This window comes from Hylaeus volcanicus, chromosome 6, assembly GCF_026283585.1.
Source record: "Hylaeus volcanicus isolate JK05 chromosome 6, UHH_iyHylVolc1.0_haploid, whole genome shotgun sequence".
Lineage (NCBI taxonomy): Eukaryota > Metazoa > Arthropoda > Insecta > Hymenoptera > Colletidae > Hylaeus > Hylaeus volcanicus.
The window spans coordinates 15,576,357-15,603,746 of NC_071981.1; the positions used below are offsets into that span (position 1 = coordinate 15,576,357).

The 27,390-nt window shown below is 42.0% G+C and overlaps 1 protein-coding gene across 6 annotated transcripts in view; it reads right to left on the reverse strand.

The window, feature by feature from the left end:
* Nucleotides 1–27,390, reverse strand: part of LOC128878020 (calmodulin-binding transcription activator 2) — a 90,082-nt gene that overhangs the window by 23,937 nt on the left and 38,755 nt on the right. For 5 of the 6 annotated variants that reach the window (XM_054125792.1, XM_054125795.1, XM_054125791.1 and 2 more), the window contains exon 4: nt 11,621–11,712. In XM_054125792.1, coding sequence (XP_053981767.1) covers nt 11,621–11,712 — 92 coding nt within the window. Of the gene's footprint in view, nt 1–11,620; nt 11,713–14,658; nt 16,565–27,390 lie in introns of those variants that run through there. The other variant, XM_054125796.1, reaches the window with a different exon arrangement.

The window sequence follows — 27,390 nt, forward strand, 5'->3', positions numbered from 1 at the left end:
TACCAAGATAAAACCCAAGAGTTTCGACTCTGAGTCTAATCGACTAATATTTCGGCAGGTGTTTGTTCGATTCGAAGTCATTTCAGCTAGAGGGTAACAATGGCCACGCGAGTAATCACGTAACAAGCGGAATTATTATATTTGTCGAGCGTATTAATAGCTTCCGCGGGGCAGCCGTATCTTAATTCAATCGGCCCCCGGAATCGCGCCGAAATTTTCTCCACGCGAGACCTCCCCCGCGTCGAAATTGATTTTCCACGCGTTTACCGTATTTCGTAACGTGCCAGACACGAAATGGGTCAGGCAACGCGGGGAATAGTTTAGCTTGAAAGATGGCGTCTGACAGCGCATATCGTTACGTTGCGTGCAAGGTCGGGTTCCGTGCAAACGCCAGTCAGGACTCTCGAAAAATTTTTGGCGTGACACGACTCGTAATTGCGTACGTAATGGTCTCAAGTTCGTGTTGCTCGTTGCATTTCTTTTCCTTTCTTCCTTATTTGCTTTTTAACCTCGTAGATCAGGGATGAACTCGCCCCCAGCCTTTTCAAGTATTCGGTACTTTCAGCTTATTATGTCTGTTGTATATCTTGTACACGTTATAATGTACTTATACATCTGTTCATTTGTAAATTATACAAACTGCATGCGTTTTGATTAACATCTTCAAGTTTCATATGGCATCATGATGTAGGTGGATTTTAAAGTACTCATTAAAATTCTATTTAAGTATTGTATTTCTTCTTCGTTTATACCAAATAATTTCAAGCACGTAAATAATGTACCTAACTCAGAAAGAATACATTTTAAACATGAAGAATTTATGAAAATGTTAAAAAAGGAATTTATTTTTAAAGCTGAATGTTAAAAAGTTGCTGACTCCTTTTAGTCCATAAAGATTTCTTTCTTAAAATTAGATCCAACATTCTCGAAACGTGTATCTTTCGAGGAATGCACCAAAATAAAATCAATTTCTAAAAAAAATTGTAATTTCCTGGCCCTCTTAATTTGCATTTAGACAAGCACCTCGCCACAGTTCCAGCGTAAGCGACCACGCGCAGCCTTATAATGATGAGGCATCCCTGAAGTGAAATGCGGCCTCCCAATGCCAAAAGGTTCCCCACCCCTCGTGTGGATCGTTGCGAGCGAGAACGGTCCGCCACGTAACGTGTCCGAGACTCGAAGAAGGTCAGCCCGCGTGCTCTTCGAGCGGAGAAATGTATAGATCCTTCAAGATACGACGTAGGAACCCATAGATTCCTGCATTCGGTTCAACGGATACGTAAACGAGACGCCTTCTGTCTCGTGTGTTGCCGGAAAGGATGTATTCCCCTTGATTTACGAATGCGAAAGGCCCGATAAATCCGACCCTCCTTCCGACGCCCCCTCCCGACCGAAGATGGTGCGTCCTTTTCGACGCTTCCTGTTTACGACACACGCCTCGAAGAATATTATCGTAAATCTATCATTGATATGAGAGCGATCCGCTGAATTAACGGGCTGCTTCCTCGAGTCCCTCCCGAACGCACAGAATTCTGGTTTCAGTAGTTCGTGACGGTTCGGGCAGACGGCAGAGCTGAGCTGCCGCGGCGGGCTAAGTAGAATGTGGCGGCAATGGTCAGACAGCGGAGATATAACCGTTTGGGAGTCGGATGATGAATATTTAGGTGTGCGATAATCTTTAGGACCAAGTTATAGGAAATACAAATGTGCGGATGAGACGAAATTTGACGATATGTTCGATCTTCTTAGCTTATAATGAAAGTTCTCTTTCTGAAAGAAGCTTGAAGTACGAGGAGCAAATTGACTGAATAGCTTGTAATGTCGAAGAAGTGTAATAGCCACTTAGATAATTACTCTTTGGTTAATTTAATTATTTCTTTAAACCAAAAAAAAAAAAGAAATTAAAAAACTATCATAGAAAATACTATTTAAAAAAAAAATCATTCACACAATTTCACGCATTTGAAATAAAGCGAACGAATTTATGCATCTGCTGTAAAATTCTGATTAATCGAAAAGCAGTGAGAGATTAAAAACACCGAGTTGAAGCATTTCGACGCGTTAAAAGTTTCACGCGAATTATTCCAAACTTAATTCGCTTCGAATATCGTAAGAAATGGTTTCTAAGAGGATTTGGGCGAGCTGCTAGAATAGATAGAGCTAATAAAGTATTCCGACGGTTATAGAGAGCGGATAAGTGCTCTCGAAGTGCCTCGTGAACGCGGCGTCTCTAGTAGTATGAACCGGTATTTGATCGGACAGAGAAAAGCGACGGGAACACGCGATGCAGGAATGTCAACATCATACCGAAAATTCCTGTCAACGACGTCAAAACATACTTGCGGGTTTCCTAGGTCTGACAAGTGTATACCGACGCGAGAACAGTTTGGCGAGCGACGATACAGACACAAGGAAGTTTGCTTGTTCCACGGATAGGTCGAACACTCTCGTTTCGTACCGTTAGCAACTAGATCGGCTTAACCTTCCAGCGTGGTCGACTATTTTTGAAACACGAGCACGGCTGTTGGGTGTGTTACACTCTGGGTTTGCCCTTTACCGGATTGTCGATGACTGATGCAATTTTGCTGGGTTTTAATTAATGAAACGTATTGCTCAAAGTGAAATTTAGCGTGTATTAACGAAATTTATTGTTTGGAACAAAATGTGGTGGCTTATGTGAGAAATTATTAAATATTATTACAGAGGAAGAGATAGTTAATCCACCAAGTACTAAAATATACATTCGAAATTGAAAGACATTAAATGAGAAAAATACTTGTACCATTTTTAATTTTTTTAAATTGGAATTAGTCGTATAAATAGAACACGTTGAATATCAAATTCCATCTATGAACTGCGATACAAAAGAAGTGTAGTAGAAGTGTATCGACAATAATCTGATCGAGGTTCATAGTATTTCCTAATGAACAATTAGCGCCATACGACCTTCTTAGAAGACCTACGCCTAGAAAAATATTTAAAATATGAAAACTAGGATTGAATGCTAATACCCTTTGTGTTTCTATTGTAAAAGCTGTAAAAAATTGTCCTTTTTCAACGAATGCCAGAAATTCTACTCGTGCCCCTTGTGAACCAGAGTGTTAGTAATTCGCGTCTAACATCTATGATAAAAATCGTCGATGTTCCGGCGAGGACTTGGTATTTTCCGTAGATGTGGAACAGTAACGAGGTGCACTACCTAAAATTACCTCCTCCCCGGGCCAACAGGAGCGTTCGATTCGAAAACGCAATCGCAACGGTGGTCAGAACCGAATAGTGCATCTGAGAAATTGCATATCGATGCGCCCCACATAAACGTTCCGGTGCACCGGTTCCCTTCGTCATCTCGGAAAAATTAGCCAATTTCCCGAACCCTTTGTGGCGCACCGAATAACATCGAATGGATGTTCTTTCGCCAATGGCAGTCCACGAACCAATACCTCATAGGGTTTCTTCTCGTTCGTTTCCCGACGATCGTAAAACAATAACGAGCGAACCATCTCCACGGGCACCGAATCACCCAATCATTTCTCCTCGATTTGTGTTCCTCGTTAAAGGAACCTTCTATCTTCGGAGCCCGTAAAAAGGGACTTGCTTCAAGATTTTTTCGGGGAAAAATTGCGAGAAGAAAGAATTAATGAAGAATACAGTCGAGGATAAGTTAAAAATGTCACTGTACCTGAACCTCGACTCTTTCGCGGGATTGTTTATAGATTGTTTTGCGACAGAGACGTCGAATGAAAGAGTAAACGAGAATTTTTTCTGGCGCGATAAGTTTGTAAAAATGTCGATATTTAAAGTATTTGAGGGTAGGCTGCCACCCTTTCGGATATTCGTAACGACCTAAAATCGACGGCAGACGGATGTAAGCAAATATTGACCTCCGCGACAATAACGGCCCCCGTTTGCCGAAATCAATTTCGGCGTTACGTTCGAATACAATCTACTGAAAAATAGTCGCGCCGGAAATTGCATTACCGACAAGCGCAAACTAACGTTTAATTGCGCCCGGGCTGTCATTGTGTACCCTGGCAAACTGTAGGCATTCAACGCATTTATGCTCCCCAGCAAATCGGAAATCAATAAGCAAACAGAAACATTGTTTTCGGATCGATTTCCGCTTACCGATAGACCGCCGGTGGCATCGTGTGCTCATCAATTAAACGAAATGTTATCGGAGAAAACTGACGGAGCTCCCTGTGTCAATCCAAAAATGAAAAATCAAACTGTAATCCTGAATCCCATAGAAACGGATTAACCGCGAATGATAAACGCGCACCGTACACATCGCGAACGAGATCCTCTCGTGAAAAGCACCACGGCATGGTAAGGACTGAAAAAAGCTGATGTAAAGCTCATTAAAGCTGGTTAAATTCATCTACAGAATTGTGTAATCGAATTTCTTCTTTAATTAAATTAAATAGTACGAATGCCCGCATGTAGGAATCACTAAGTTTAAACTGGGTAAAAAAAATAGATTCTATGTTAATACTCTTATTGCTTAAGGCCTCTAAAATATTTCTACCAACTTGTATTAAACAAATTTCAAAATTTCAATTTACCATGTATCGTTCCTGAGGTTCAAAGCAATAAATAAAAGCCAACAGACACAGGTACACTGATCAATGGATATGGAATACTATGAATCAGATTTTACTTCATTTTTTTTAATTAAATGATATAGAATATATCATATAGAATATGATAGAGTCAGTATAGAAGTCGCCATACAAAATTCCATCAATCTCTGACAAACCACCCCTAAGGAAAAACCCAAGCCAGGAGCCAACTCGCCAACGTATCCATGCATACAATTACAATCATGTAACCCTCGCCTTCGAACTATCAGACTCAGTGCACCTTGTAACACCAAGAACGGAAAAAAAAAATGAAAGGAACGGAGGATGTCAAATTTTGACCGACAGCTACACTTTCTCAGAGTTAATAACAGCCAGGAAGGTAATAGCTCGTTCGCTATTAAATTCCGAGAATCGCATGCAAATGGCGCGATCGATTCAATTCCCTCTTCCTTTTTTTTCGCGAACCAAAGACAAAAATAACGAGATCTACATACCGCAACGTGTTCCAGATTTCAAACGCTTATCCGCCATTACGGTTGGATAGCAGATTAATAAATCAACGTCATCGGCTCTCATTACCGATGCTAAAAGTGCGAAACAAATGATGTGCTTTTCGCCGAGTGGGTATGTGTTAAAAGTTATTACTATAATTCCTCGACCGGAATATATATCCGACCTAATGTCTCGTTACAAATGGGATTTCATCAGGCGACGGCTATAATAGGAGCGAACGAGGCACGATGGGAATCTTGGAAGTTATCACCAGCCTGGATACGAATGGCGAAGACGAGAGTACGAAAAGGGACACCCGTTGGAAACGGAGGAGGGAGAAAGAATCGATAAAGCGAACTGAAACAACATACGTTCACTTTTCCTCTGGCCGATAAATTTCTATTCCGTATAATCGGGGGCTATTAAAAAAAAAAAAAAAAAAAAAAAACCTCCGAGCTAATAGGAAAAGTTTCCGCGGAAGAATGCCGCCATCAGCCACGAAATTGATTTGCTTCGGCGAACGGAACATCGAACAACTTTGCGCTCGTTTGAAGTTTAGACTCGATTACGGCCTGTCTCCGATAACGACTTAGAATTTGGCATCGCGTCAATAAAAATACGTAACAATAGACTCTGCGTTCCGTTGGATTTTGTAAACTCGAATTCAATTTCCAACCGATTGCCTCGACGGTTTAACGGAGCTCTGTAAAAATACGAGTGGAATCAGAGCGGAGCATAATTTGAATACGCTCGACGATGTTTACTGGTACGGGTTTCGCCGTATTTCCGCGAACTCTACATTAAAAACTGTTTCATCGCGTCTTTGTACTTTAGAATAGCTGCACAGGATTGGGTGATTGTTTATTTTGGGTTATTGATAACAGATAATTAATAGACTGTGGAAATTCGTATATATACAGATGAAGATAAATAATATAAACTTAAATGAAAGTACGTCTTATCCTCTAAACGGTATGACATGTTTATTATTGTTGCTATTTTATGGACTTCTGCATTTGTCCACATTCGGACAGGTTTCCCTGTATTTTCATTTGTCATCAACACATAAATATCCACAGTCTAATAATCAACTATTACATTATATTACATTCAATCAAGCATAATAAAATGTACGCACAATACCTTTTCACCTTCACTTATAACATAAAAATCTTCATTATACAATAATATTTAGCATACATGCCCCGCTTGCAAGACCTACACTTCCTCTTTACCAAAGAAGCTACTAAGCAAATATACAACATAAGAAACTAATAAACTTCCCTTAATCAAACATAATAAAATAAGCACGATACCCTTTCATATCCTCTTGCAACATAAAAATCTTCATTACACAATAATATGAATTAACAAACATGCCCTGCCACCAAGCGAATGTACGATCACAACAAACGAGTAAACATCCCTTGGAAGTAATTTCCAGGGGACGGTCCGATCGCAGACGTTGCAAAATTCACCTCGGCAACGTTTCGCGCGTTCCATTATATCCGGTTGCGCACTTATTTAAAAAAAAAAAAAAAGAAAATGCCCGGTGTCGGACAGAGAAAGATGAGAATACCGAGAGTCCCTGGCTGATGACGTACTCTCATATGCTGTCAGAGGGTCTCGCAAAAAATGGCGTTGTGGAAACGAAGAGGGGTGGGCCGGGGGATGGAAAAGGCAAAAGGTGCGCGAAGAAAGCGAGCGAGAAAACAAGATCACGGGTACGAGTGACCCCGGCAAAGGATTTCGGGTAGGGGCTTAAACTTCCCCTCCCCCCTCCCCATCTCGTGTGGCACGAAAGTTGCTCCGTTAACTTCCCAAGAACTTCAACCCATGAATAGTTTCGCGGGTATGAATCGCTGATGCGGCGGTCTTTCATCAGTTCCGCTCCGCTCGGATAGCGCGGGATGGGGATGGGGAGGGGGGGGGGGTGTCGGAAGGGGGTGGTTTTAAATGAAAAAAGAAATTGACGCAATATCAATAGCGATACATCGTGCCGCCGCTTGAAAATTTTCCTTTCGGCCACGATAACGACGCCGGGGTTCATTCATATTTATGATCCCGCTAATTTTACATCGAAGTTACGCCCCGCGAAGCCAGACACTCGCGCGGAAGATGAAAAGATGTTGCAGCCCCGCTCGAGTTCCACGTTGACCTCATTAGCGATGCATATTACGCCGCAATAGATAAGCGAGACAAGGGGGCGGAACGTTCCACCTCGATCCTTTCGGGGATCGATTAGGAACGAGCTCGAGATCGAACGATGAAATCGGAGTTGGTTTGGATCGGTATAGAGGCGGTGAGGGTAGGGTTCGATAATATTGAGCTGCTTTGGTGAAAGAGTAGGTAGATGGGGAGATAATATGGAATTGTAGAGAAATATTTTCTTGGGATATCTGGCTTCGAGTTGTGGTGCTTTTGTATTTTGGTATCGATATGAAGTTTATGAAACGAATATAAAATGAAATTTAGGGATTTATCATTGATGGAATGAATGTTATTGTTGGTGGATTTATGTACACTCGGGGGTGGTTTCGCGAAAATATTGAAAGAAATTAAGTTGTAGATAAAGATGTTCGCGAACCACGTTATCTGATAAAGTTTAACATAGACAACTTCGTTTATAATGAGTAGACTGCGGATCTGTATGCATTTGTAGAAAATTCGAATGTCCAAGAAACTACAAAATGCAAACAATATGCAGGAATATAAAAAAGATCGAAAGTGAAGTTCGTGTTATAATATCTGCAGAATAAAATAAATTCCTATTTAGGTTCAAGTTTTAATAATGAGTCTAATAACGAGTGATGGTCATTTATAATGAAGTTCTCATTTCGAAAAAAAATTCGAATTAGTTGAAAAATGTAGAGTGAAATTTTTTCATTAAAAAAAAAAACATTGTATCCTCTTAATAAATTATCCATCAAAAGCATAGAGTAAAGATATTCGAAGATATACCGATACATAAAAAAAATACACACAAGGGATCGATTCGCCCCAAAGAAACAAACTAGGTCCTAAAGCTAAAGCTCTGGAGGGTCCCCCTAACAAACGTGCGCAATTTCCTCGATAAACTGACGATTTTCAACTCTGCAAACTACCCTCAAATGTCACGGTACCTAAAACAGTTGCTCTCAGACCATCCTAATATATTTATCCCTGTCTATATCTCCAAATAGAAACGAAAACGTGGGCTAACATTGTCCCCCGTAGTGGGTCAGGAAGAAAGGGCAAGAGGATACAAGCGCAGAGTATCGAAGATCGAAAAAAGGGTGGAAACCGGATAGGGAGAGAGACTTATCGCGATAGTCAAGGGGGGGCAGCAGGCATAGGCTCGCAATTGGGTTCGACTCGACGGAACTGAAAACTCAACTCGGCTCGGCTGAGCTCTCTAGCTGGCTCCAGCTATTGATCGAAGGCCGACCGGGGTCAGAGTAGCAGTGGACTACATCGGTACACCTACGAGTGCACGGTGCTCCACGTGTTGGTATGTGCACCCCTGCACACAGAACCGTCGCCTGCACACGGACGGGCCAGCATCTATCCTCTCTAACCGCCGACGCTACGTACGAGCCACCAACGGCGTTGCGACGTCGACTATTTACTTTAACGGTTGTGCCTACTGGAATTCCGTGTAAATGCATCGACCATTTCGCTAACTCCGTTCACGAACAGTTTATCGCGAACGTATTAACGATGTCGGCGTAATCCGCCCGGTAAACTTCGACCCCTCGAAGGCACGAAGAGCTATTACGACGAAAAAGAAGACCGCCGTTCCTCGTTCTCGAATCGCGAACGGGGAGCCAGCCTCGGAATCTTAAATTGTTGCCAAATTTGTACGCGAGTATCGGGCTTCGACGAACAGGAGATTCGTACTCTTTACTTTTTTCATTATTTAAACGTCGACCTTCTCTTGAAGACGCGATTGTTGATTTTGTAGTCGAGTTCGTGTTAGGAATCGACGAACAAGAGATGATCTTTACTTTATTTTTTCAACAACAAATTTCTTCGATTGGTATGTAGGGTACGAATATTCATGGGACTGACTGTATATATATGTTGTTTTATATATCGATTATATATCCTATTGTAAGTATCGACTCTTTTAAACGCGACTTAAAAAAGTTCGACTTAATGGCGAACGGAAATTGGAAATCCGAAATCGAACAGTTGCCAAATTTGTACGCGGGTTCACGACAGGCATCAACAAGCAAAAGATCGTAGATCGCAGTTTTTGTGCTTTAAATATTCGCCTCTCCGAAGAAGATCCAAAGAATGGGGCCAAACGGAATATTGTTTGGTTTGGTGCTCGTCAAGATTACTTCCTGGCTTGGATTTATTCCAAACGCGTGCATTACATCCCTTCTTACACAAATTCGTAAACGTTTTCGAAGATCCATTACTGCGAACAATTGTTACTCGAAGGGATTCTTAAAATAGCACACGTGCGAGACATTGCGGAAAGACATAGGCCCCCGCCGTGCTATTCGCGATATCCGTCTGACTATAGACAGTCTATTTCCCCTTCGTCTGTTCCATTTCTGTTTTACCTTGCACTCTACACACGTATCTTACATCTATTATTGAACGTCTTTATCGCGGGCATAAGTAGCGTGCACGTGTACGATGATACAAAGAAAACTTTCGCAATGACGAATGTAAAATCTAACACCGAAGTTATTGCATAAACAATTACGCAGATGTGAAACTTAGTGGCTCGATTTTATATCAACGATATATCGACTGTTTCTGTTCTCTCTGGCAGGAATGGTTTTAAATCAGTGAGAATAAAGTGATTCTAATATTTATTGGACAATTTTAAAATTTCAAGAACGAAGCAAGGAATAATTACATATATTTTGTTTCTACAAATATAGAAATAACAAAACGAAGACGCGATTTTGAACGTTTCTGTTTGTAGATAATAACTTTTACGCAGAAACTAACCATCAAATTCGCAAATTATATAATTATTTATAAAGATAAACTGAAAATAAATTAAAATTTTTAAGTATATATTATGACCAATTTATTTTGAACTTCTAAACATGTACGCCTATAAAATCTAGCAATTAATAAATCACTGATAAACAATCAGACCATCAACAATTTCATTCGTACTTTGTACCGTCTACAGTGACGTCAACAAAGAAGTCTCGTTAAACCAACGAAAGTTTGAGGAAGAATTTACGAGAATATCGACAGTTGCTTTTAAGATTCCCAATTTATGCCACGATTCGCTCCGTTCGGGTTTTGAAAATTTCTCCTGAATGCGATGCGAGAGGGCTCTTTATGCGACAAAGTGAAATCTCTTTGTAGCACGGTTAGCGAAACACGCTATATACCCGGTTGGTGCAGCTAGGAAGCGCATGCTCTTTTGTTGGAATTCGACTGGAACTTTTTTATTACCCGTTTTTCAGTCGCGGGCCCGTGCTAGTTGAATTCAGCTTTTCACGTTTTCCTTAATTGAGAGCGGACGTCCAGGGTTCGGGCGTACGAAGTACCCTCTAATTTTGTTGTCGAATTTACAATTTAGAACACTCGTAGCTCTTCCAAATTGCACGATGTATACAGATATATTCCCAACCCTCGTCGTGCCCTTTTTTTTTCTAATTACAACCGACGCCGTATGAGTATCAAATTATACCGCTGGCGATGAGTCGAATCGAATTTCTCGGTTTGTCGTGGCGGGGAAATTAAACGCGTAGAAAAATTTAAAGAAGTATGTTCCTTTCTTGTTAATGTCTTCAAGGAGCAGCAAAAGAAGATACATAAGTATTCGTACCTTCTATGTCCATTGAAGACATTTGTCTAAACTAACTGATGGGTATGACGATGGGTGTGGTTAATATATATTAATATTTAAAATATTGTAAAGAGAAGGGAGATCCATCTATGATATATGTATAGTATATCAAATTCCATGCATAAAATTCTTTATACAAAATCTCTTGAGGTAAAAATATAAAGTAAAACTATACTTGAAGAGAATTTTATGTGATATATACTAATATATGAAATATCGTAAAGAGAAGGAGGATTCATCTACGATATATAGTACATCAAATTTCATATATAAAATTCTATGGAAAGAATTCTGTTCTTTCATCTATGAAATTCTTTATACAAAATTCTTGATATACGAAGGGAAAATCTCTCGAGGTAAAAATATAAAGTAAAATTACCGATGAAATTCTTGCACAAAGATCTAAAGTAAAAACATATATAAAGTAGACAGAAATTACTTATCAAAAATAACATTCTAAAGTAATTTTAACATCAAATATGTGGAATGAGTAAGAGTATACCTAGTAAGTGTACAACGTATAAAACACAAAGTAGAATGATTAGAAAATCTCAATAGGAATACAAATAGTAAATGAGGTTTCCTTCAGGGGATTTTAGAATATTTTCAAATATTCCCTTGTATTTTCCCCTTAGAGCGTGAATACCTCTAAATTCAGTACGTTTAATGCTAACGATAAAATAAATCTGGTAATTAAATACCATTTCGAATACGATTAGGATCGTGGTCTCTGACTCACCTCGTTGGTGTTCCATCGGTGCCTCTGAGTTGGAAAATGCTCGGCTCGTGGCAGGGTCTCCAAATTTTCCGGAAGTTTTATCGGATCCCCATCTAAACAGACCAATAAAGACGCGATGAAAATGCCACCCCCGAAACGTCTGATATTTCGCGTGGAACGGTTTCCAATATTCGGTGGCAAAAGGGTGGTGGGGTGGGCAAGGAGGAAACTCGATATCCCTCTCGACGGTTTCGTTTATACCGCGGCTCTCTGTATAACTCTATCATTCGAGTGGCCGACACTCGTAATCTGATCGTTCGCCGTATCACGCGAGTCACCGTAATTCGTGCATACATATTTATTTCGACGAAAGCTCAGACGTTTGCGTAACACATCATTAGCCGTGTTTATATACAACGGATCGAGGGAGTTATCGATCGGTACGCGTACACGAGCCGTCCACCGAGCGCAAGAGTAACCGACGCTAACGAAAGTAATTCACCGTTCACGTGCATAACCTTACAACACCGTCGAGATATTCAAATGCGTAATTAATTCGTAAATGAAAACAGAGCCAAGGAAACGTGCCTTCTATTTTTACGAAAGCTCGCGTATAAACACGTAGGCGGTGTTTCCCGCCGATAGGAGCCCGATGGAGTAAATTCAATTTTCTGGGTCACGTGGCACGATTCATCGCGAGCCATTAACCGGACACCGTCGAACGCGAAAAATAAAAAAAACTGGCGACCGGTGTTCCGATACGTCTCTGTCTCTCTTTCGTTGCGAGTTCTCACGAGGGGTTAGGGGGTGGAGGGATGTGTATAAATTACCCCAAATAAATTACGCGCGCATTGACGTTTCGAGGCATTAAGGAAACGACTGTTCGTCGTCGAAGGGACACGGGGGAGGGCTGAAATATGTCAGTTTACCGTCCCCAGGTTCGCGTAGGAACGTTATTGATATCACCGGAAGTGCAGCTGCACTTTCTCGGCACCGTGGTAATTTATTGCCAATACCTTCCGCGCTGTTATGAATTTTCGCGGCGCCTCTCGCAGCCACACGGAACCCTTGTTCGGATATAAAGATGAGTGATATCTCAATTTCGACGGGGAGCGGTCGGACCGTACGGGCGTTAAATTTTAAAAAGCACCACGCGGTAACGGCGAGCAACTGAAAAGAACGTTGAAAATAAATCGTCCAGAGACTGGACTCGGAATCTCGATGCTCCGACGGAGAATCCGAAAGGAGGAAACAAAATAGAAAAAGAAGAGAAAGGAGAAGAAGAAGGCAACGAAAGGCATCGCAGTGTATGTGCAAGACGCAGCCAGACGCGAGGCTAATTATTGATCAAATAAAGTGTACCGAACGTTATAATGGCCTTCGGCAACTTTGCAAAGCGTTTTCAGTATGTCTGTGTCTATAATGATAAGCAAATATAAATAAGAAAGCTAATTATGGAAGCGAGAGGTATGAGAATACTTCTCGACACCTAAAATTGAAATAGGATTACGTCGTAGAGAGACATGTGACTTACGCGTAAGAACTGTGCGATAATTATAAAATCAAAAGCAATAATCTACTTTCCGATCGATTTGAGAATATAATGAGAATGTAATACACTAGTTGAGAACAAAATTATTTCTTTAGATTTGATATTAATAATCACTATTCAGTGATATTCCTGCACCTAAGATGTATTAATGTGATAAGCTACTCTATTAAAATTATTAATAATTTCTCTCCTCACTTGTAATTCGTTAGTATTGCAGACAGTAACGCAAAGGCGGTAGCGAAAAGAACTGAAATTTCAGTAAGACGTTTTGCAAACTCGGTCAAGAGCATTTTAATAATCATAATTTTGATAGTATGCAGATTTACATTAATCCCACCATTTAATTATTTATTTTGAAATTTCAGTAGAAAAGCTTCGAATCGACTTTTCGACAAACCAAAAAAACTAATAGAACAAAGAAAATAATGTGATCATAGTGAATGCATATTTGAAAAGAAGAAAAATGAAAGCAGATCAACGGCTGTAAGCTATTAGCAGTGACTTGAAATAACATAAGTAGCTATTTCGTAACCTTTAATCCGATAGACGTTGTGTAAAAAACTGTTGGCGTTTCGTCCAAGAAAGACGGACTCATCGATAAGGCTAATCCAGCAAACATCCCTTAGACGCGTCTCGATGCATCCCCCAACTCTTACAAAAAGAAACACTGGCAAATTGAAAGTTACGAGATACGTAGCTTATATTAAACAAAAGCAATCCAAATTTGGCTCGAGAGTTTATAGATCTTTATAATCTAGCAGCCTGAAGAGTTACATGCCCCTAAGAAGACTAAAAATAAAATCTTGAGAATCCTTTTCATCTACAGTCAATCACATAAATATTCGTGCCCTCTATGTCTATTAAAGAAGTTTGATTAAATTAAATAATAGTTTTATATTACCAAATGAATTTTTCATTATCAGTATGTATATGAATAACCTTATACATGTATATATTTATATATACATCAACATATTTATACAAACATACACTTGGAAACATCAAATCCAGCATTTAATTTAAATAAATTTCTCCAATAGACAGAGAGGGTACGAATATTAACGAAACTGACTGTAGATCATTAATTTTAGTAAATTACATCGCGCTCTCAAAGGCCAAAAATCCTCTCCCCTGTGTTGCACGTTTTTCTTAAAGAGTTAAATCTCCTTTTCAAGCATCTCGATGAGAGAGTCCCCCGATAAAAAGCCGTTGACACGTTGATTGCCAGACAAACGCTCGTAGAAAATTTCTGCGTGCCAAAAATATTGCATCTACAGAATTAAAAGTTCTACACTTTGTTTCTATTTCGTTTAAGCGTAGAGAATTCATTGGCGTGTTGTTGGCGACGGACAACGTGTCAAAGCGCAGAAGAGAAACTATAGAAAGCCATCCACGGAGCCCTTGAAAGCCGTGGCATCGCGACGAGCGATCGAGAGCAATGTGCGACCTGGCGGAAAGAAATTCTATGAGCCTGCTCGTCTCTGGACTAACGGGGATCAGGACTCACTTGGTGCGAGCGGCGTCGGGTAGGTCGCGTGATAGACGACACGCTGTGGATTCGAATGATTGTAGCCCGCCATTTCCGTGGCGCTCGTCCGAGCTACCGCTTCCTGGATCTTAACGATCGTGGCCGATCGTCATCGTCCCTGAACGTACGCGAACCGCGATCGTTGCTGTGCCCTCGCTGGCATCCCCGGGCTCCTCGTGTGTCTGGACGTGCGTGCGGCTGATACGGCGACTCGACCGTGGTCGGTGTTCGCGATCCTGGACCGTGACAGGCTGCGGGGGCACTCTTTTTGTCAGGAGTGCTTGCTGCCGGGTTCTAGGATGGAAATACGACTCGCTTGACGTTGCCCTCTGCGTGAGGCTCGTGCACGTGGGCAGTGGTTCCCCTTAGAACGGCAGGACATATCCCCCGAAGGATCGTGTACGCGAGCCAGCTTGTCCGTTCGACACCTGTCTACCCTCGGTTCGTAGTCGGGTTTGCTTTCGAGTTTGCGAACGATGAACTCGACGAGTACCCGCGGAGCGAATAACGCGACGTTCACACGGCTACGACACACGTGGAGATTGACGGTAAACCCCGAGATTACGACCGAAGACCTTTTATATTTTTTTCGCTTCTTACACCTTACTCCCTCTCTTTCTCCTCTTGACAAGCTTCTTTGTGCTAGTATAGAAAACTGGAGCCCCCGATTTGCGTTAGATACACCACGGGTTACCGGAACGATTCTCTATCTCGCGATCTTCACCTTTCCACCCTTCTTGACCCTCTTCGACTTTCGTCACACGACGTTGCGATACAGTCCTCCTTTCTCCGAATCTCTCTGACTCTCTCGCCCCGCAGACACGCACACAGGCACACACGCACGCACTCTCCTTCGTTTGTTCTGTCCCTATATCAAACAATCAATCAATCAATCTCTCTCGCTCTCTCTCTCTCTCTCTTTCTCTCTAGCCCTCTTTCCTTTGGATTCTTTTTTTTTTTTGTAAGTATGTTGTGCGTTCCGGAGCTCTTATTCGTCTTATATCCTAAGTTACAACACTGAACCCGTCCCCACCCGGAGGGACAAAATAATGTAATCACACAGAGTACAGAGAGAACTTAAAAAACGAGATTCGCCCCGCGGCTGACACGCGTATTTACGATCGCCCCTCGCGCGTTCTTACGTCCTCGGCTGCCTTTTTGTATTCCTCTTCCTCACGCTGCCCTTTCCTCGCGTTTGGCCTTCCCTCTTTCGCCACTCGCGCCTCACCTGCTGCTCTTTCCTCGCTGCGTTCGCACACTTCCCGACCTGGTGGTAGCCTCGGCAAACAGTCGATCCTTAATCCTCTTCGCTCCTCTCGCTCTCTCTCTCTCTCCCTCTCCCTCTCTCTCTCTCTTTCTTTTTTTGATTCCCAATTTATCCTCGTGTCCTTCTCTCCGCGCGTATACAGGCTTCGTAACGATTTACAGGGACTGGAAATAGTTTACTTTGTCGTTATGCGGTTCCGTGTTCTTGTATTGTTGTTGTTGATATACTCTTTTCGTTTATTTATTTTTTTTTTATTTTGCTTTACAGAGGTCTAAGAGTTTTCCTTTTTTTAAAGAGTAAGGTAAGAGAGACTTCTTTGGAGACGTTGCTGTGTATTATTTGCGTGTTATTTAGTATTATTTACAAATATGTATGTTTTTGTTTTTGTTAATAAAATAGGTTCAAATTAGTCTTTGGCCCCGCGTGTCTGCTCCCGAGCGGCGGGAGCCGCAGAGTGAGCCAACCCGCGACTCTCGACCTCCGTCCATCGCCCCTCTTTTCGTCCTTCCGCGACTGTCCCCTACCTTTATCCGCGTTCCGCCATTTCATAGCCCCCGAACCCCCCACCGCCGAGGCCAGTCCGACTATCCAGCACCAGCCACAGCCCCTGTCTGCCGAATCCCTTTTCCTTCGACCCACCCCGCCAACCCCCGACGATCCTATCCTGCCCCCACCAAGCCTATCCCGCTGCACCTTCCTCAACATCCAACCCCCACCGCGCTTCGCGACTACCCTCCCTATCGCTTCGACCACCCCCTACTACCCTCGCCGTTGCAACCCGTAGCTTCTACTACGTGTTCCTGTTCCACGGCAAGGTGCATAAACGTAGCTATGTGTACGTGAATTCCCGTGTACGCGAGCGCGTTCGTGTGCAACGCGAACCGTGTGTACGCAGGGGATACACACTCCGAGCCAATCCCGCGGAGAACCCGCCGATGCTACCCCTCTGGAAAACTCCGGCGGAGTTGTAAATTAAGGATTACCTAGGATGCAAATTAATGCCTAAGCGCGCGCGTTTCTACCTAGCCGCGCGCGGATGCCGCGGAGCTAGGATCCTCTCATCCTCCGCGGACTTGGAAACGGAGTGTTGCTCCGGCTGTCGGGCCGCGATAATCGATTGTTATCCGACCTTCTGCGGCATTCAGAGCCACGCGGAGAACAAACTCCCCGGCACGAGCGTTTAACCTATAAGTAGCACGGCACGACGGAGATGGGCGAATTTATCGTCGCGGATACAAATTTCGACGAATGGAAGGTAAACGACGAACGGTAAGTGTTTCGGTGTTTCGTTTGGCGAGGCTGGAATTTTTACGTGTTTACAATCAGTCCTATAAATATTCGTACCCTCTATGTATATTAAAGAAATTTGTTTGAATTAAATATATAAATATATACATCTATAAGGTTAACATTTATTTGAAAACATTGAAGTTATTATTTAATCTAGACAAATTTCTTTAATGAACATAGAAGATACGAATATTTATGAAACTGATTGTATTTCCTTTTCAATGCTTGGATAATGCAACACCACCCACCCCTAACGTACACTCCACTATCACATAAACCTAGAACCTTATAAATTCTTTGAGAACAACCCCCACAAAATAACGGTTTCTCTCGTCACTTCGTGTGTCTTTATTAACAGAATATTTCTTCTCGCGCGAAAGTCAAGAATTTTCGCGCATAAGTAGTCAGGGGTTAAATGAATCCGTTACGTCCAAGGACCCGCGGTTTTTCCAGCCCCGTGGATTTACGAGGCTTTGGGTCGAGCCTGGGGGGACGGTCCTGGGAAGCGTCGCTCCGAAGTAAGCAGGCCGGAAGAGGAGAGAAAAAAGACGGAAAAGGGGATGAGCTCGCGGCGGTGGCGAGAATAGAGTTTTCTATTTTTCTAATTAGCGGGCTAGTTTAAGGGGGAGGAGCTCGATTCGGCGATAAATCGGCTTCGTAACCACCGTGGCTCGAAAAGAGTGAGGAGACACCCCCGGGGTTCTCTGGGACGAGAAACAGGACTCCGGGAGGTGGGCCAGGACTTTAAAAATGTAAAATTGCGGTGATTCAGCATTCATCGAACACCTGACATCCTTCCGACCGCCAACGGGGAGGAGTTTCCACGAGCTGTCGATAGTTGCGTCCGGGAACTTCCAACTGGGGCCGCGACTACTTGTCCAATTTTTCTGTATTATTCGAATATTTGAATAATCTCGTGATCCAAATGTTCGATGGATTGTGACACGAATACTCGACTGGGGGAATATCGAACTGTTCGAATGTGTGAGTGTTTGAACACACATTCGAACACAGGTAGACAGGTAGAACCTTTGATGCTTGAGCTAATTAGAGGGGACATGAGTGCTCGCATAAAGGAGTTTTCACGGAAGAGAACAACAAGTGGTTAGCACACGACTAAATGAATATAGTGAAAATAAGACAATATTAAAATCAAAAGTAAAAGAAGATGTTGTGTTAGGTCTTCATCCAGGAACTAAAATATGTAGGTTAAGTACTATTTAAGAATTATTGTAGTGGCATTCCATCGAGAGAATGCTGTATATAACTACATATTTTAAATATTATTCATTGGGTTGTCTGAAAAGTCCCTGTCGGTGTTTGGGACAGGTCTGAATATATCCGAATGGTTGATAACAAACAACATGTTCACATCTCTTAAACGGTGGAAAAGTTGTGGAACAAAATGGTACCTATATAATTCGATAAACATATATCAAAATTCTAACGTGCCTTTGAATTTTTCTTAAAAATTGCCACGAACTTTCTGGAAAACCCGATAAAAGTAATTATCATAGAACCATTTTAATAGAATTATCACAACGGACTGAGACTTTCGGAGCAAATGATACCACTCGTGAAAAAGTCACCCTTTAAAAATACCACAGAAAGAGGTCAAGTTGTCGACAGACACAGATTAAACAGAGTATAAATAAAATATACCTCCGAATCGAGAAGAATGGCGATGCCACGTTCCAAATCATATCAAATTATGCGCGTACTCGCACCCCTGCCAACCCCCCCCCCCCCCAAGGAAAAGGAGGATGCGAATCGAACGTTCCGACAACGGTTAACAAATCGAAATCGCCCGGAACGAAAAAGAAAGAGGAGCCCCCCTGGAGACGGACGGTAGAGTGTAAAGGAGAGAGAAAAAAAAAAGGAAAATCAAGCGAATAGGAGAAAAATGTTGAGCAGATTCTCTCCCTCCTATTCGGGGACACATAGGCGCAGAGAGCCCAGGCGACCTCTCATCCCCCGTTTCGCGCCGAGACCCCTAAACCATATTCCGCTCACAACCCTACGGAGTCGTGGGGGTTATAACCGTGCTGCCTTCGCGCCCTGGCACACGTATTTTCCACACGTGTGCAATGACAGCCGTGCCTTTGCAGCAGGACTTGCAAGCTAGGCTATACGGAGCTATAAGCAGGGCATGACACAGCATACATCGGATTCTCGCAGAGGGTTCGCGTCGAATTTTAATGGAGGTGCTGCCATCTCACAGTGACCCCTGCAAATGGACCTCTATAGATATCGGCGAAAGAGGAACGAAAAATAAAAAAAGAAAAGAAAAGAAAAGAAAAGAAAGAAACGAGGAAAAAGAGTAGTCGACGAGGGGTCGTTGGAAGGGGTTGAAGGGGGTTGAAATCACTCGGGCGACGGGCACGAGAGCCTACTCCCCCGTATCGCGAATCTGATTAATGGATGGGATTCACGGGCGCGTATTTATATGGATTTAAGCGGCGCTTTCACGCACGCACACGCACGAACGCCGACGCACCGCGAGCCCCGTAAACGGTTAGGTCTGAATTAGGCTGTCGGGGGCGTGCGCGGTCTGTTTACAGCCAGTGGTTCTTCGCCAACCGTGTCGCGAATGTTTGGCGTTTAATTTGTGTATATCACGTAACAGAGGGTTGTAAATCAGCTTTTTAATAAGGATTTTATTAGCCAGACACGATTTGTTCTTAACCTTACAGTGCGTAATTTTTTAAACCGGACCAAACACGAATAACACTCCACCGCAAAAATTCTAATGGCAATTTAACACCACGTGAATTATTTTTACATTCCAATTCCGAGAAGTGTCTTCAGTCACTTGTTCGGCCACGTTAGAAATAAGTATAAATAAAACCTCGTTAGTGTTAAGGATCTTCCAAACCGTCCCACAAACTTAAAAAGGTTAAGAACCACTGGTTCGCATGGACAGGGGTGCTCGCGCGCGCGCGCGCATCGTGGCATGTGCATTCGAGCACAGAGGCGAGGGGGTGGGTTCCCATGGCGGGGTCGTAGATTTTCTCGCATAAGCTCGTAATTTATCCAGGAACTCGTAATCGAACGGATCTCGTAACGAGGCTCTCGCTGACGAAATGAAATAAGCCTGGGATCTGCTCGAACAACTTCTCATCCCCCCCCGTCCAAGCCACCCCTGCTCGCGCGCGGCGTCGATTTATCGACAGTCCTGTTTATTATTTGGAATCCGGCGGGGCTTACGTCGCTTTTTTAACGATGTCGCCGCTAATGGGACGAGAATGTTCTCCCGTTTTCACTTTTTCAACCCCCGCCAACCCCCTGGAGCCAGCCGACATCGCCAGCATTTTTCCGCCCGCGCGACGAAAGGATCGTTGCACGCCTCGCGTCCGCCGCGTCGCGACGTAATTCCAAGAGACTGTTCAGTCTTAATATAGTTCGGTATAAACGAGGGGTAGATTTTTTAAATTGAACCACCCTATGGGAGACTGGGTTGATGGATAGATACTATAGAGTTTCATTAAGGAATATCGTGTGTTATTCTGCAGAATAATGTGGAATAATACGGAGTGATGCAGAATAATAAAGAATAATATAGAATAAAACGTGGAGTAACAAAAAATCCCGTGGATCCCAATGAGAGTACGTCACATAGAGTATTTAAAAAAAAAAAAATCTTGTAACTTGTGGTTTGAATTAGTTTGAATTATGATCGGAACAGGAGCTTGTTCGTACGAATAGGTTTGATGTGAAGTCTTGACAAACTTTATAAAGCTGAAATCACAAACTAGTTACCTATTGGTTAGTAATGATTTTGAACATTTTTAGAAGAAAACATCTACCGCTGTCCGCGCGCTGTAATATTACAGCAAAGTCATATTCTCGGTCATTGCTTGAACGAATATTGTTAATGATTAATGTAACTATTAATCGGTATTATTCGTTCGACATGTTTCGAGATTTTTCTAGATCTGTCTCGTTTCATGCGCATCACTATTGGAGATTAAAAAGCGTTTGCTTCAACATTTGAATGTCAATTTATAATTGACCAGCCTAGCCTGATTCTCGTCGATTAAAAGACCTCTGGAAATACTTGAAGGTTGATCTATGTATAATTAAATAAATCAACACCGATAAACAGTGAAACACCCGAGTTGTCCTACCGATTAAAAGGCGTCTGCGAAACATTTCGAGGGGGTAACAGCCTCGTGAATTACCGTCAGGCACGTAAATAGCCATTACGAAACAATTAGCGTCCCTTCGAAGGGTAATCGTTCGTCCGGATTTATAGTCGGCGATTCTCCCTTTTGTGAAGGGAGGCGCGGTATCAGAACGGGTAAAGCGACCTTCTCGGAACGGTGGTATTCTTCTGTTGGCCGAAACCGATAAATCTGTCGCGAACGAATTCGGCTGTGTGCGCAACGGCTCCATTTCGACGGTTGGTCGCAAATCACGCGGAACCGCGGTGCATGCGAGTAAACTCGGCGCGATACCAAAAATTAGTTGGCGGTCCAACTCCGCGGAAACAATAGCGATCATTTCTGACCGGTCGCTGGGTATACCATGCATGCTCCACTTTTACGTTGCTTATCTGAAAATATAACGTCTCGGTCTTCTCGTGACTCTGGGGCCGTTCTTAAACCGAATGTGGACCCTACGCGAGGACATCCAAAGTCCAACATACTTCGCTTGTGGCTATAGAGTATAAGCTAAATACATTAAACGTTTTTAAGTTTATCGTATTTAAATATTCGCGTAGAAGAAACATTACGCTATTGTACTATTATGCTATCATTTCTTTCTCGAGGATAGTGCAAGTAAAAAAAAATTGGACAAATATCCCTCGAATACGTTTAATGAACGCATATTGGAATAACAATCTGGAACTTCGAGATGCGACTAGAATCAATATCTCGATTAATATTGTTTTTATTATAATCCATCAGGTGAAAAATTTCCGAAAAATTTGAGCACATTTTCACGAGAGAATAATTCACTTTCACGACTGAAAATACATCCTACCCAAAGAAATACACGTTTTCTAGGGCCTGCGGAAGCTCTTGAAAGATCTCTGATACGTCTCCTTCGACGTGACGTAAAAAGAGGCGGCCGAAGCCTTTTGAATGTCCAATATCGCGTCGGACTACTTTTCTCGCGATTTAAGAAATAAAAAAAAAAAATTACTCGCAGAGAGCCAAATCAGAAGAATTTTATGGGTGGCTGAGCGCAGCGACATCTTTCAAAGCCAAAAAGTAGCACACGCCGATGGCTCGAGCTTTTTGCTTCGTAATTTCTCGACGAGTGTAAAAAAGGTACTCCTCACTTGTCGCCCATTTAATGGGACATGTTTACTGTCACTTGAGACGCCCTGGTTAACGACACCTGCTTCGAGTCTAAATCAGAGTGCGCATAATTAGAGGTGAGGCCAGTCGAAAACAATACCAACCTGCTACAGAAAATGGCGTAACTGGTACTGCTTCGACAAAAATGTTTCGATACGCAGCTAAGGCGATGGTATCGATGGTTTGTTCATTAATATGAATATATATAGTATAATTAATTAGTATAAGTACGAAATCTGCGCAACAACTAAACTCTTTTATTCGTTTATTTGAATGTAGGTTGACTAACTATATCAACATCAAAAATACTTAATTCAAGGACGCCTAATAAAATACTATAATAAATACTGTAAATTCTTCGCTGAACCGACATAGTCGACCGACAACCCTAAGCTCGATATAATCCTAAGCTAATCGAGCAAGAGAATTTTCGGTGTGTCCCAAGAATTTCGATGTTCAGGCGTTTAATTAGGTCGACGCGCGACGCTGAAAGGGCTAATAACCCAACGATCTCATGCGTTAAACGCGACATAAATAGAACCGTCGCCCGCTCATCCCCCGTCGCTTTGTCCAGCGACCTTAAGGGATGAAGAAATAATTTGAATTAACGAGCACCGGCCGCCCGATACGATCTTCTTAACCGACAATATGATTCCGAGAGACCTTCGTCGAGTCACTTAAGCAAATTGGAAACGTTAATCGGATTTGATTGCTGGCCAGATCCCGATGATCGACTAGTCGAAGGCGCCCCCTCGGAGGGAAAAAGTTTCGCGGCGAGCGGAAAGCACTAGAATGGAGAAATTAAACGGGTCGAGGAAAAGGAAAGGCACGACGGGACCGACAAGGAGCGTTTCCCCGAGTGTGACGCTCACTTTTTAATTGGCTCCTGAACAGTGATAGCGGTTGAAATACCGAAGCTAATGATATACCTTTTCAGCCGTTGGACGGTTAACCCTTTTGCTCGTAACGCGCTAAATTTAGCACGTTGAAATAAATTAATTAAATGGCTGCTCGTTACGAACGAAACTTATGATACTGGACGAAGGTTGACGTTACACTTTTTTGATCGTATTTTCGGGCAAAGTAAATTCTAAGGTAACATTCGAAGGATTTTATTTTATTAGATCGTGACTCTAGAGTATTTAAATATGATTGCGTACTGTTTGGTAAAAATCGAAATTTTCATTAAAATTAAATATTTCACGATGGAATAAATATCTAAATTAAATCGCTACTGAGTGGATTCGATCGACATCAATTGTTCGAATAGAATTCTATCCCAAGGGGAATTATTCCCAACAATGATAATTTATGTAGTTCATAGTCCAGACTAGTGGCTGGTGAGAAATTATTTTTTATTATTAATTTAACACAACAAACATCGGTTAACACGCAAATAAAGTCAATGTTCTTTCGTACCAGAGGCAAAACTTGTATCTCGTACACGAAAAATCACGAGCTAGGAGATACGTACCGCGAAAGTTTCGAGAGAGTGTATCCTCCGCTTTACAGTCAACATACGCAAATGAGGCTGTGACGCAGTTGATATAACCGTGCGCCTGCCGAGCCACTTTTTTCCGCGAGCGGGTTAAAATCCCGTCGGGAGAGCGCTTAATCCTTTTTTTTTTTAGTCGCACAATTTTATTTATTGTACCATACAATCCGCACTTAACCCACTTGTGCTTAAAGTAAAAGTTTGAGACCTTGTGAAAAGTGCAAATTCCAGTAGCCGAGAACGCAGACGTAAACAATAGCGATTACCTTATCAACGAATACTCATCGCGTATTTAAATTCGGAGTCGTTTCCAATGGGTGCAAATTTTCTAGAAATATTTTTAAAAGCTGAACTATATGCGGACCGTGAAGGATGAATAGGTTAAACTTCAACTCTTTTCAACCTGAATTTTAGGTGCCGTTTTCAGTCGAGTTTCGTGAAGTGAAAAATTCATTTGCTAACGTTTTGAATAAATCACGAGTGTGCATTTATATGGAATGATCTTTTCGATACATTTGGCGCAGTATTATACGTATATCAAATACATTTGCTCATTTGCACAGGCAAATATATATTATATATGATATATTTATTAATATTTTTATATAAAATATCATGTATGTTCAAATGCTATTATTAGATGACAAAGTATGAATTGAAAATTTCATTAAATTCATTTGCACATTAGTGCGTGTGTCCTGCACAGTATAGACATATAATATATGCGTATTAAATAACGAGTTTAGTAAATGGGATGTATAATAGAGTAGTTGCAATCATAATTTTCACTTTATAGTTGTTTCCCACAATTGAGGGTTAACCGCATGCTGTCCCAGTTGGCAAGCATTGTTTGTTGCAAGTGTGTAAGTTTATTTGTATTCTACAAGAATTTATTAAACGGTTTGTTGTAATTATTTACCCTATCCATTACTTTGAAACTGTATATTTGTCAATTTATAAGAATTTTCATTTCCACTAAGCGTCAAACATAATTGAAGTTAAATACACCCTGATTGTCTGAAAATATGAACGTACATGAAACGAAGTGTATAAATGTATACACATGAAATAAAAATCAAATAAAAAGTGAATAATTGAAAAAAAAGAAGATCGAGGACAAGGTACACCAAATAAGGTCTCGCACGCTACGGCCAAATAGGAAAAAAGAAATATTACAACAAGATAACGGTCAACGTTTCGCAAGACCAACCTAAAAGTTATAGTGCCTTGCACGAAATTGTGGTACAAACCAAAATTAAGCGTCCTCCCCACGGGACTCGAGCCCGTGCAAAAAAAGAATAGCGGTTTGGCAGGCACACGCCTATATCAATTATGCCACGGGCTCGTCTGCCAAAGTTGCTTACAGAACAGAAGATAGATGTCCTCGAAACTTCACCGCTAAATATTTATTTACTCCTTCGCTAAGTAAACGAGGTACTTATATGCATTGTAACAACAGCACAAGCAAACAAGTAGAATAGAAAATTCAGTTAGTCGATGATACGTTGCTTGTAAGACCTGATTTCAACGTCGAACATATTTATAAATATATTATATTACTTCGTAATATGACGAAGTAATATAATACTTGCAACATAATACTATTTAATTTATTGAAAACTTTGACACGTATTCCTATATCTCTCACTCAATTATTTCTTCTTATTCCAGTCTGCTGATTATTATAGACATTCTCACATTGGCTTCGAACCATCCAAGTACATGTTTAAACATACATTTATAATACATTATAAATCATTCATAAATGGTGTAATTGATGTTTCTCGAATTGGAACAACTGCATATGTTTTGAATTAAATGTTTTATTTCGTCATTGTCGACTCTGGAATGTTTCGTTCCAGTGAAGTCCTACTGCACCTCGACAATTATTATTACTATTATTATTCATTAAATATCATGCGTTAGATGCCAAAGAACCAAAGAATTTGAACTTTCTCCAACTCGTGAAGGATACTGTATCCCTCAAACTATTAAATTAGTAAGAAATTGACGTCGGTTTTCGAACTGTATATTTAAATCCACATATCACAAATTGACTTTCCTAGCTGTCTCAGGTGGTCAATAACTGTTGGATGGCTCACACCCAACTCCTGTGCAAGTTGTCGAACCGTTGTTCGTGGATCAGCTTCGATAGTACCTTCAATTGGTCGTTGTCGACGAGACAAGGGCGTCCGCGACGATCTATATCTTCGAGGCTTTCATCTCCACTTCGAAATTTTTCGAACCAACCTTGCACCGTGCGTTCATTTACGGTATCTTCTCCAAATACATCGTCGACATTACGAGTCGCAGTTGCAGCTTTATGATCAGTTTACATTCGTACAGGAATATTACACGAACTTGCTTAGTATCCGTTGCGAAATAAATAGCTTGAAACGAAGATAAATTAACAGCAAAAACAAAAGCATACCTATCTGCACCGTAAGATGACATTGAAACGTAAATAGCAGAAAGTGAACTGTTGTCCCGAAACCGAGCGTCAAAGTTCGAAAGTTCGAAAACCGACATTAATATCTTACCAAACTAATATTAACCGTCTGCACCTAAAATGGTACATCATTAGCTTCCCCTATTACGGCCGCTGTACTCGTTCCAAGGCCCGGTTGAAAAGCGAGCGTGACACTCGTTGGAGTTCCCTTAGCAAGCGCCAAGCGGCGATGAAAAAACAGTCGCTGAGAAAGGTAGGGGGAAAAATGATCCGGATAACGACGATCGAAGGAAAATAGACGCGAAACGTCGGCGATAGGGGAGTAAAATTACAAAAGAACGTGTAGAAAAAAAAAAGAAAGAGAAAGGAGGCACGGCCTCGTGGATTTCGCGGCGCGAACGGGGCAGGCGCGAGGCGATCAATTACGTAACTCGATAAAACTGGGTCACGTGTCAAAGTGCGGAGCCATCCCCAAGGTGTCCAACTTTTTGGTATAAGCTCGTAAATTACCAGTCAGCTAGCTGCTGCTACCCCCACGGCTTTAAATAGAACGTTGGCAGAGGCTCCTGTCCAACTATTTCTCCCTTTCCCACCCCTACGTGCCTCCGACCCCTTTCACCCTTTCTCTGTGCCACCCCCCGCCCCCTCGCTGCAACCCTCCGTCCGGCCTTCTCCCTCGATTCCTTGCACCCCCGCCTCTCTCTTTATCCCTCGTCCGAGGGGGGCCTCTCTTGTGTTCCTTTATCACGTAGATCGCTCTTCGTTTCGTCGAACACGGGGGGCAAAGTTAGCCGGACACGTAAGTCGCCGGTCGTTAGTCGGCACGACGAACGATAGCTCGCCGGAGCTATAATCCTAGAAGGAGGAAACAAGAAGAAACGCGAGAGGGAGCGAGTGGGAGACT